Source organism: Pelecanus crispus, chromosome 3, assembly GCF_030463565.1.
Source record: "Pelecanus crispus isolate bPelCri1 chromosome 3, bPelCri1.pri, whole genome shotgun sequence".
NCBI classification, from domain to species: Eukaryota; Metazoa; Chordata; class Aves; order Pelecaniformes; family Pelecanidae; genus Pelecanus; species Pelecanus crispus.
The window spans coordinates 33,304,879-33,316,245 of record NC_134645.1 but is presented as its reverse complement, the minus strand read 5'-3'; the positions used below and the strand labels follow the sequence as shown (position 1 = coordinate 33,316,245).

Sequence of the window (11,367 nt, the reverse complement as noted above, 5' to 3'; positions counted from 1 at the left end):
CGGCGCGGCGGCGGGCGGGAGCACGGCGGGCGGAGGGTCGGCCGGGCGGGCGAGGCCATGGCGCTGGGCGCCTAGCGGGGCCGGCAGCGCGGCAGGAGGCCCGCGTCCCGCCGTGTGCGCCCGGCTGCAGGCGGGGGCAGCCGGCGGCCTCCGCCGCGGCCTAGGAGAGCGGGCGGCCTTCCCCTCAGCGCGCCGGGCGCGGCGCCGCCGCGGCCCACAAGATGTCCACTCGGACGCCGCTGCCCACCGTCAACGAGCGGGACACGGAGAACGTGAGTGTCGCGCCGGGCCTCCCGCCGCCGCGCCCCTTCCCCCGGCCGCCGCCCCCTCCGCAGCCGCCTCTCCCCGCACCCGGCGGCGGCCCGGCCTGTCCTGCCGCCCGGGCCAGGTGCCCGAGGGGCGGGCGGGCGGGCCGCGGCCGTCCCGTCGCCCGGCGGGCCGGGCGCTCCCCAGCGCCGGGCCGGCACCGCCGCCTGCCCGCGCCTCAGGCTCCTCCATGCGGCGCAGCCGGGGCGGGTCCGGCGCGCTGGGCTCCACGTCGCCCCAGCCCGCCCGCGGCCGCGGGCCTCCCGCGGGGTCGGGCGGGCGGCAGCCGCTCCGCAGGAGGCCGGGCAGCCCCCTCCACGCGTTGCTGGGCCGGGCCGGGCCGGGCTGGGCTGCCCTTATATGTACTTGGCTGGAGCCGGCGGCTGTAGGCGCACACAGGCAGCTGGCTTCGGTCCCCCGCCGGGGAGAGGCCTCTGTAGCCCCCGCGGGCTGCGGGCCGGGCTGCCCAGCCCTGCCCCGCCTTCGTGCGCCCCCCACGCCGGGCACCCCTGTGCCTGGGCCAGGGCACCACCCGCCCGTGGTCTTTCTGAGTGCCTGGAACTCGGCCCCGTCTCGCCTTCTGGGATTCAGCCGTACTTGCTCTTTGTTTGGTTTGCACCTCGAAGGTGGTCCCCGGCGTTGCTCTTGCTGTATTCCTTCCTCTGTTTTGCTTTGTGTTGCGTCTGAGAGAGGCTGTCATCGTGTCCTTGGTCCCTCCCGAGTTGATTGTTTGTATCTTCCTTTGTGCTCTGTTCAAACGTCTTTGCGCTCTTCCTCTGCTCCGCCCGGACTTGATGGAGTGGAAGCATAGGGTTGTTCTCCATTGTGGTGGTCTTCCCCCAGGAAATAACCGGTCTCAGTTACGGTAGACAGTGTACCTGAGAAATCTTAAAATCCTGGGCCGTGTCTGGTCCTGTCCATCAGTGGTGATTATTTAAATAGGCGGTAGTATGGGAGGTGTGAAATTTTCGTCTTAGGTGAGGTGACCAATATTAAAAGAGGTATGTTTGGAATGTGTGCTAGATATCATTGATTGCCTTTGGGAAGGTGGCAGAAGGCACAGGAGGGAAAAAGGAATCGTACGAAATTTAACACATGCAGTTGTACCCAACTTCTCATTGGGTAGGCAGTGATCAATAAGAAACCAAGGAAGATGGCCTGGTGGGTTGAAATGTGTTAAAGAAGGTGCTTGTTTGTATCGCATAAATCCATAGAGGTTCTGGCCAACAGTAGGAGCTCATAATGTTTGTTACTGTGCAAGCCAAGGCAGCATTGTCTGCTGAATAGGTTACTGAATTATATGAACTGAAAAGCGAATATGAGAAGAGGATTTGGAAGACAAAGGTTACAGAAATGAGACAATATAGTTAAAGAAATTAAACCCTATCTTGGTGTCTTCTTATAATGAGCTTTTAGTATCAGTCGCTCAGTGGAAGTTTAATTGACATAGCAATATCAGTGTGGTTACTCATTAAAGCTTAAAGCGAGTAGATGTATTTGGTCTGTCCTTACTCTTCGTGGACTGATGAGTCCTGTATTAGTGTCAGAACGAAAACAAGTCCTTGAGATGAAAGTTTAGATTTAATTAAATGACAAAATCCAGGTTTGAGTGATATGTGTTACTTATGAGTCTCCATTTCAAATGTATATAGGAATGTAGACGAGGGATAGATGTCAGGAAGAGATAAGAAATACTTATGCATATATCCAGTAATATAGGACATAAGACTTGCAAAGTACATTTACACAAGGCAAAGGGAAATATTCTCAAACGTCATCAATTTCTATAGAATGAAATCTTCAATTAAACTGTTAGTAGTTCATTTGGAAAATATTATGCTACTTTTGAATGCTCTATTTTGACACCTAGAGATAGGTAGGGATTATTTGTTTATTATTATTATTTCAGAGCGTGCATTGGGTATCTAAAAGAAACAAGTTTGTACAGGATATCAAAATACTCTAAATTGCACATTTGCTCCTGAAAAACTCGGTCTAAGTCCGTAACCTAATACTAATGAATATAATCCTCCAGTCAGATAAACAAGTAGTAAGTTCCCAAATCTGCACAAAGTAATTCTAGTGCTGTCATTACTGTGGCATCTGCTGGGTCTTGGAGCAGAGATCTCACGGAGGTTGTCACTTCTGCCCGTTGGGGAGCCTTGGGAAGCCCTCTCTAGTACCCGTGGTCTCCCTCACATAAGACCTTTTGCAAAAGCGGGAAACATGGGATGAAGAAGGAGGTGGTCCATTGCTGATTTCCCAAACAGCATTCCTTGGTTTAAAATGGACGCTGTCAGGATGAGGTGAGACTCTTAATTTACTTTTAATGTGCTTCTTCCTGCTAATAAACACTAATGGACTGGCGAAGTATTTGTGCTGATGGGTCTTGATGCACAAAGTTTAGCTGGTAAGCTCTGGGTAACTGGGGTGGTAAGAAGTTGCAACTAGAGTGAGAAGTTATTGGAAAGAGTGAGGAGTTACAGAGCAGTGTAAGTAGGAGTGGTTTTGGCCTGGTAAATAAATCCAGCTTTGTAGTGCATATTTCCAATTCCTGAGTACGTATATTAGCGAAGCTCTCCCGAGTTCTGCAGCTAATGGTGATCTTCAGGAGAGCACTCTTTTCGGTCTCACACGTGTGGCCATCTCGGCAATGTTGCTCCATTGTGTGACTCTCAAGGGACAGACTGTAGCTCTGTATCCCGGAGAGAGCTGATTGATGGTTCGGAGTACAAACCTACGTACGTGTCCAGCTGTGCTTTGCACATGGCGTGAGGTCGTTGCATGAAATCATGAGGAACTACCCTACCACTGCCACCCCCTGTCTCTTGGCAGCTGCTTTCAGTGTTCTTTAAAATAGAAAATAAATAAAATTTCAATGTATGCTTTTCTCAGTGAGTATGCAAGCATGTGTTCTGTCATTTGGGGAAAAAAAATGCAATAATTGGATACAACACCTGTCATAAGAATATACATTCCTTGAGGAATTATGGGAGTTCCTGGTGGGATGGGTGAAAAACGTGCTTATTTCCATAATTCTTTGTTCCTTTTATCCCCCAGTGCACTTTGAAAATAGACTAGAAGGGATAAGGTCATGCAGCAGATTACTTGATAAGGTCTTATCAGAAAGCTGGAGTGAAAGGTACAGGGACCGCCGACAATGGACAAACAACAGGTGGAGGGAAACAGTGGTTGTGAAACAGTCAGTGTGCGTATAACTGATAGGTCTGCGTTATAGAAATTCACACCCTTTTTTTTTTTTCTTTTCCTTTTTGCTATTTTTAAGTCTCCCAGTGCTATGTTTAACTTTTCTAGCATATGTCCGTAAATATTTTTCATTGGAAATGTTACTTCTCTTTCATGAAAGGTATGTTTAAGGAAACAAAATAGACTATGATTGTCAAACACTTATTCCTATTGAACAGTTTATTGGGAAACTTGGGGAAATTAATGGGTGGAGGCCATACAGTAAAGATTATTTTCATGCCTGTTACCGGATTTATTTTTTTCAAATGAGGGGTAAGAGTAGTATTCAAAATAATAGTTTTCCTGTGTTTTGAGTTTGTACATTTAACTATTTACAGCTTCCTCTTGATACATTTTACCTAGGCTGCAGTAGGTAATGTTTCAGTGCATTCAAACACTTGCAGTAGGGGTTAGTTTGGGTGAACTGTGCTTCCCATCTCTGCTGAGGCTGAATGAGGAGAGGGACAGAAATCAAAAGCTTTGAGCTAGAGTAGCTCTTTTGTTTTCATTGAGTTGGTATTAATTGAGGAAAGAGAGGCTTTTATGTTTTTCCCTTCGTATTGTATTGTATCATGTCATTAAATTGGGGAATGGTTTTCCTGAATTAAGGCCAAAGAAAAGAAATATGTCAGTAATATGTTCTCTTAAATGTTTTGGGGGAGCTCTGTACAAGAAGAGACTCAGATTCAACAGTCGTCTGTATACTACTTTAGTAAAATTAATAAAAATGAGAATGCTGTAGTTTGCTTTTTCTGACAGAAGGACCTCTTAGTTTGGCATAAGAATACTTTTTTTTTTTTCCTATAGTAAGCGTAATTTAATCTTTTGAAGGTACTACTATTACTTGTGAAGGTATTACTATTATTTGTGAAAGTATTACTATTTATTTGTGTTGTGGTATCACCCATCTAGCTAAGTCTTAAGGTATTATTTTGCTTTGTACTTTTCAGACACATAAAAGTTGGTTAATTCTGCTGCAGAGATCTTGCATGTTTACAGCGGAAGAAGGAACAAACAAGGCAGGAGTGCTGAATGATAACACTGGCCAGAGTCGAGAAGGAATGTGGGAATTGTGGTTTGTCTTACCTAGCCAGTGCCATATGAGAATGATTAAGAGATGTCATGGCGGAGGGAGTTTTGAGGAAGGATAATAGTGACCTATGATCATGTGATTGGCATCATTATCATACAAATAATTATAATTTTGACAGACGCACACCCATTTGCAGGCTAGCGAGAGAAGGATGATGTCTTGGATGCCAGCTAAAGTGGGTGTGGTTAAGGATGACTTTCTGATGGTGGAGGCAAGTAGACAGCTGCATTTTAAAGAGGAAAAAAATTGAACAGGGCAAGAGATAAGGGGATAGAATGGAGTGGTCAGGTTGGGGTAATAATAATAATGATACCATGTTTAATTTCTTTCTGGTTTTTTTTTTTCCCCTTCTGGATTTGTATTTGCACAGTAAGAACACATGGTTTTGATTTGGACAGAGGGGGCGTGGGAGAAAGTATCTGACAAGAATTCTTTCGTTCAGTGCCTTAAGCAGAAGAACGGCCTAGTTTCCAAGCCTTTTGGGTTCAAGAGTACAGCTGTATCTTTGTTATCCACAGGAGATGGGCTTTAGCAAAGTGGAGAATGCTTGTGTTTTTTCCTTGTAAGATTATTTTCCTTGATCATAAATACACCATTAGGTCATATGTTTGAATGGTAAGAACAGGGTATGCTCTCTTAATCTTATTTTGAAGGTTTGTGTTTTCTCTATGCAGACTTTTCTTTTGGTTTGGTTTGGTTCAGGTCTTGAGTAAGCTCCTATGTTGTAGGGTAAAACATGTTTGGCCAGAGCATTATGCACGGAGAGAGGTTCATTTTGTTATGAAGTATGTTATCCATTTTGAAGTTAACCTTTCCTGTGAATCACATAGAGTGATGGAGCAGGTGATATAGATGTTTAGTTTCATTTTTCTTCTGTAAAGATAAATATTTTGGAACAAATCAGTGAAAATGTAGTTTCACGCTTCAGTGTTCTTTCTAGGCATCGTGGAAGAGTATATAAAGTTCTGAAAGAGTTAATGCGGTTTGATTGTACTACTTGTGTCATTTCATACTTCACAGGTAAACATAAAGTTAGATTGTTTGTGGTTGGCGTTCTGAAAACAGTACTTATGTGGTCAGTGGAGTTAAATGCTGAACTAGAACAAGGAGATCATGTTCCACAGAGCTGCCTTATCGGTGGGGTCTCTACCATCATATTTTTCTGATCACACAGACTTACTGTTTATATTAATACAGCTTTTTTAATTTTCTAACTCTGCATTTAAAATGTTTAATCATCAGTAAAGGCAGGATTTTTCTTCCCCCCATGGCACCCAATTATGTTTGGAAATTAGTGTTTTTACTGTAAATGTGGTAAGTTTCTACCATCACAACCACTGTTGTTTAGCAGAGGGAGCTCCTGCTAATTTCTAATTGATATCAATAGTTTAAACACTGAAAAAGTAGTAATTTCATTTTTCTTTTAAGTGCAGATACAGTGATTTCTGTAAACTTATGTTCTCGATCAGTTATTTGTATTTGTACTTGCCTTTTTTCTTTTTTGTTCTCAGAATTTAGTGTAGACCGAGCCTCAATATCTTACTGATGTTTGAGAGAGAACTTTAAACACTGTTTTCCAGTAGTGCAGATTCATTGAGAAACTATCCTGTAAAAGGGAGAGATAATTTTACTATTAATGTGGAGCTAGAAATCTATGGTTCAACTAAAGCCCTAAGACAGATTTCTTATAAATTGGCCTACTAACAACTTGAGAGTTTGAGCAAACTTTTCAAATGTTGTGATATCAGAGAGAAAGCATTTTATTGCTTCTGTTTAGATATCATCTTTTAGTAGCTTCAACCTTTCTCCTTTTTTTATTATTTATTTTTTTAAAAATACACATTTATGCTCTGTACTGCCTTCTGGGTTAAATGTACCACTTGTAAGTTGCTGCAGACAGTGACATGTCTCAAACTTAGTTTATTTGTGTTTTGGTCATGACATGATCTATTAATTTTTTGTTGTTGTTGGAAACACAATGCTTGCTTTTTGTGTTTGTGTTTTGGTTTTTTTTTTTTTTAATCTTTCTGGAATTTCAGAATCACCAAATTTTTTTTTTTTTTTTAATGACTTCACAATTTTTGCTGGGTCTTCATTCTCAAATGTTTACTCCTCTCTAGGTAGTGGTAAATTGAGAAGAAATGTTCTCCACACTTGAATGTTTCTGAAAACAACTACAAAAGCGGGAAAGTTCCACTGAAACATTCACATCGTTCAGTGTAATGAATATAATGCAACTGAATCTGGGTTTTAATAATAAGCTCTTTCTCCACATCAACTACCAAGCCTGTTTAATTGTTAACATTTTTCTACTTTTTTCACATTCTCAATTAACTTTTTTTTGTGTGTGTTCTGTCTGCTCAGTGCTAAACTGAGCTTTAAATTGGGTCAGTTGTATTTCATCTAAGACAGAAAATGTCTCCCTTTTTTTGTTTTTCTGTGAATAACTTAGTAAAATAGTAAAATCAAAGGATTGCTGAGGTCTCAAGGTCAGTTTAAGAGATCATAGCTGTATGTGATGATGCAGCTTAGACAGTTTTGATGAGCACCCTAGTGAATCTAAGGTTAAAAATTCCAAGAGGATAAGGTGATCCTTGTTCTTAAGGCAGGTTTTCCTGTGCTTGTTTTATCTTATTTTTCCTAAGTAGTGACTAAACACACTATAGCTATCATGGTAAAATAGTTTAAGGCAGAAGCATTGGAAAGTACTCTCCGTGTTTATCATAATCCTGCTTCTTTTTGAACTGAGATGGCAGCTGAAAAAAAAGTTTGGTGGTTTGGGTTTTGGTTTTTTTTTTTTTTTTTCCAGTGAGCATTTTGTCAGGCATTTCTTTATGTACAGTTGCAAAGAAAACACCAACTTGCGTTCAAAGACATATGTGCACAGTCATAGTAAGGTGTCTGCACAGTTAAATTCAGCTGGGCTACAACTAACCTTTAAAGCAATGAACCAGACATGCTCATGGAGCAGTGCCATGGCTTAGGCTGTAATGATTGATCAATAGAGGGTATTTATGTAAACCCCAAAAGCGCATGTTTTCTGTGCATCTCTGTGGCATGGAAGATCATTATGTTATTCCAAAATTCTCCATTTTACCAGGACAGCTGATGGACAGTCACTTTACATCACTTAAATCATTGCAGAAAGCAGGCGCTCTTCTGCTGGAATGTCTGTGTTTTCAAGTTCTCATATTCTGTTGTTTGTTTTATATGCATCCAGGAAAAAGTCATTTTCGTTCTTTTCGCTTGCCATTCCTTTGCTTGTGGAACACCTTAGGTGTAGGCTCTGGGAGTCACAATGAGAAGTGGTCTGCACTCCACCTATTTGGTTAGCATTAACATGGCTTTACGATCAAGATGACTTTTGTAAAGCCTCCTGCCAAGCTGTTCAAGATTTAAGTGCTCAGTACCAGTGACTCTTGGTCCTTTGTGTGCAAATGGTTTCAAGTTTGCAACGCTTAATAAAAATGTAAGACGTGTTGTAGAAACCTACATTCATAATATAATAATACATCATGTTTTGAAAGAAAAAGATTATTTTTCTTCACACTTGCATTCTTCAAAAGACTGGTAATGTGTCAGAGGACTTCTGGTTACAATAAGCTTTAGCCAGTTTTATTGTTTTGATTTCTAAGCTATGTGCAAAACCTAAAGAAGCACTTTCCAAAAAAAAAAAAAAAGCAGTAAAACAAAAAAGAGCAGTAAAACATTCTTTAAATTGTTCAGTAATTTTGAATGCCCAGTAAGTATAATAACGTGATGTGTCTGTTCATAGTCCTAATGATTTCTTAGGAAAGGACTGATAAACATAGTTGAGTTACACTGAGGAGAGAATGAAACATGGTCGTGACTTCAGATCAGTGTCTGCCTTGTTCACCCTGACCCTAATGGTGTGTTGCCAGCAAGTAGAATAATAATCCTGTTTCATGTTTAAACACGTGGCCTGTAGAATTCACAAAAGTAGCAAAATAAGAGATGTTGATCAGAGCAGAGAATGATATCCAAAATTATGGTATATTTTAATTGATTCAACATGGGGAGCTTTGTCCAGTTGTGTTGCAGAATTGTATTTTAAACATACATAGTTGTGATACGGATAGCTTGAATAGTAAGACAGAACTTTATTTCATCTCTGATGCAAACACTTGTGTAGGACATCAATGTTCGCGTAGCTGAATACACAGAGTTACTGGATAGCCCATGGCAGTCTTTTGCAAGAGCAGATAATGATAATATTACTGGTGACAAAGTCTAATTGTTTTTGTATTATAAAGTAATAGTAGTGCATGATAACTTTTAAAATCTCAAGCAGAGACAAAATTAGGCAAGGTTGTTAGGAAGAAGTGATATCTTTCATTAGATAGATGTGGTTGGAGAAAATAGATTAGATTTGGATAGATTAGGTTCTAGCAGGGCTTGCTCTAAAGGCTCCTGCTCAAGGCTAACCTCGCGGTAAAACCTGTAGTGCCTTTGCTCTGCCGTGCTTCTGTAGGAGGACCCACGCCTTACTCATGGTGCAGTAAAACATGCGCCTTCTTGTAAGTGGAGGCACAGCCTTAGTCACTGCGATAGAGTGCTATTTTCAGCTCTCTTGGAAGCTTTCCTCCCGGCTTCCTCCTTTCCCCACTGTTGGTTCATATCTTTTGCATCTTAACCCAATACTTAGGAAGAAAGTAAAAGAAAAATAAAGTAAAACAGCTTTTACTTGTCTTCAAGCAGCCCCCTTTTTCAGAGAGGAAAAGGCCATTTATTTGTAATCTTAAAGGTTATTACATAGACCATTTTTCCTATTTAATCCCTCAAGTATTTGACCAATTTCATTTTAAACCTGGTGATAGTCTGTAACGTGCTGTCACAGCAGCTTTATCCTTACATGCTTCCCAATATCCATCTTTCTGAGGTTCCATTTACCCATGTTTATTAAGTTGCTGGCCATTTAATACCTGTAATTTCCTATCTTATCACATTCTTGCCCCTCCCCCCCCCCCACCTTGTTTTCCCCCACATTTTGCTTACTAACGTGCTTTTGTGCTTGAGCTTGCGTACTTGTTGCCAGCTTCCTTATGCTTTTCACTCTTTCTGGGACCTTTTCCAGTTTTGCTCATTTAATGACATAAGCAAAACCAATACAAAGGTTTACTAAAGGTATGTAGTTCTAGCTCCTGTTTATCCTTCAAATAATTCAATTCATCTTTCTGTATGAATCCCGAGGAGCACTTCAGTATGGGAATAATCTGAATTGTAAAGCTGAAGGGAGTGAAGAAATGCTGTGCTGTTGGTGGTTTGGGGGGAATTGTTTCTGTTTTGGGGGTGGTTCTTGAAATTTTTAGCAAAAAGGATTGTTATAACTTTAAATACTCATCAGTCAGACTGTATTTTCCTCACTCTGCATTTCCTTCCCTCCCCCCTAGGAGAGTTACTGTGCCTTCTTCCAGATAACAGCAGAGAGTAACCAAAGCTTTATAATGATTAGGTAGAAAGGACATACAATTTTTTTAATGTAATTTGTAGAGAGATTTTCTTCGTAAACTCAGCAGGTACATGAGGAATTTAATGTATGAGAATTGCAGAGTTAGGGAAGCGAAGTGTAGGGCGTACTGCTGTACATGTAGCAGCAGTGTAAATTACTTGTGCTTAAACAGTAAATATCTGAAATTCCTTTTGAGAGTGCATGCTTGGCTTCAGTTGTATATAAGTATCTTTCTAATTCTTAGATGTTTCTGTCATTACTTAAAATAAGCAGAGGCATAGCTCAAAAATTCAGAGAATCTTGTGCATTAAGAAGAGTCTGATTTTTGCTGTGGAAATTACCTTAGCCTGTTAAAAGCTACGTTGAGCTTTTACAGAGGATATGGTTGTTTTCCACAAATGGATTACATGTGTAATGTATTTACTCATATCTCTATTCCAGATAATAATATTGATTGAAGGTAATAGAATTCTTTAAAGCATTTGGGGTTTTATTTAGTAATTTTTTTCCAACAGTAATCAGATTGTCTTCCCCCTGCAATTATTACAGTAAGGACTATCTGACAGTGGTCAAAAAAATCAGGAAAATGTCATTACTTGGTGAAGGACTAAAATGGTATTTTTTCCTTAAGATCAGACTCCAGAAGGAATAACAATTTTTAATTCAATACAATGAGACGTATACAAATATTAAAAATACTGTCTCTGAGTAGTCTTTACCAGGCATACCTATGTATAATAGCTTTTCAAATTTGCTTTTCTTAATTTGATATTAAATGAGCAAGGCTGGCTGCTTTTTAGAGTTCTTTCTTCCAGTGATGGACATAAGATGCACATGAACAAAGAAAATTTATTAAAGCACTCCACAATGAAACTCTTGCTCCATCTACTGCATAGTCCAGAGAAATCTTATCTACAGAAAGTTGGTATGAGCAATGAGGGTCAATCTAATATAGATGCTGAAATTAGTCAATGGAAGACATTATTATTATTATTATTAGAGAATATATGCCTACAGCAGTGTTTGTAGACGTGCTAAGGGAACTCTAATCCCTCAACCTGTGCAAAGCAAAGTAGATAGATAAAATAAAAACTGCATTTAAAGGTCCTTTTCAAGAAAGCTGTTCTTGCTTATGCAGTGATTGCAGAAGTATAGCACTCGTATCAAAATTAAATTTGATGTTTTCTAAATACTACGAGATAAAATACTATTGTTGTTATTTTGTTTGTGTGACCTTTTGTAAAACTTTGTA

General features: G+C 40.7%; 1 protein-coding gene across 2 annotated transcripts in view; it reads left to right on the top strand.

The window, feature by feature from the left end:
• Nucleotides 1-221: 221 nt before the first annotated feature.
• Nucleotides 222-11,367, top strand: part of MARK1 (microtubule affinity regulating kinase 1) — a 58,976-nt gene continuing 47,830 nt past the window's right edge. For both annotated transcript variants that reach the window (XM_075706620.1, XM_075706619.1), the window contains exon 1: nt 222-272. In XM_075706620.1, the coding sequence (XP_075562735.1) occupies nt 222-272 (51 nt within the window). The remainder of the gene's footprint in view (nt 273-11,367) is intronic.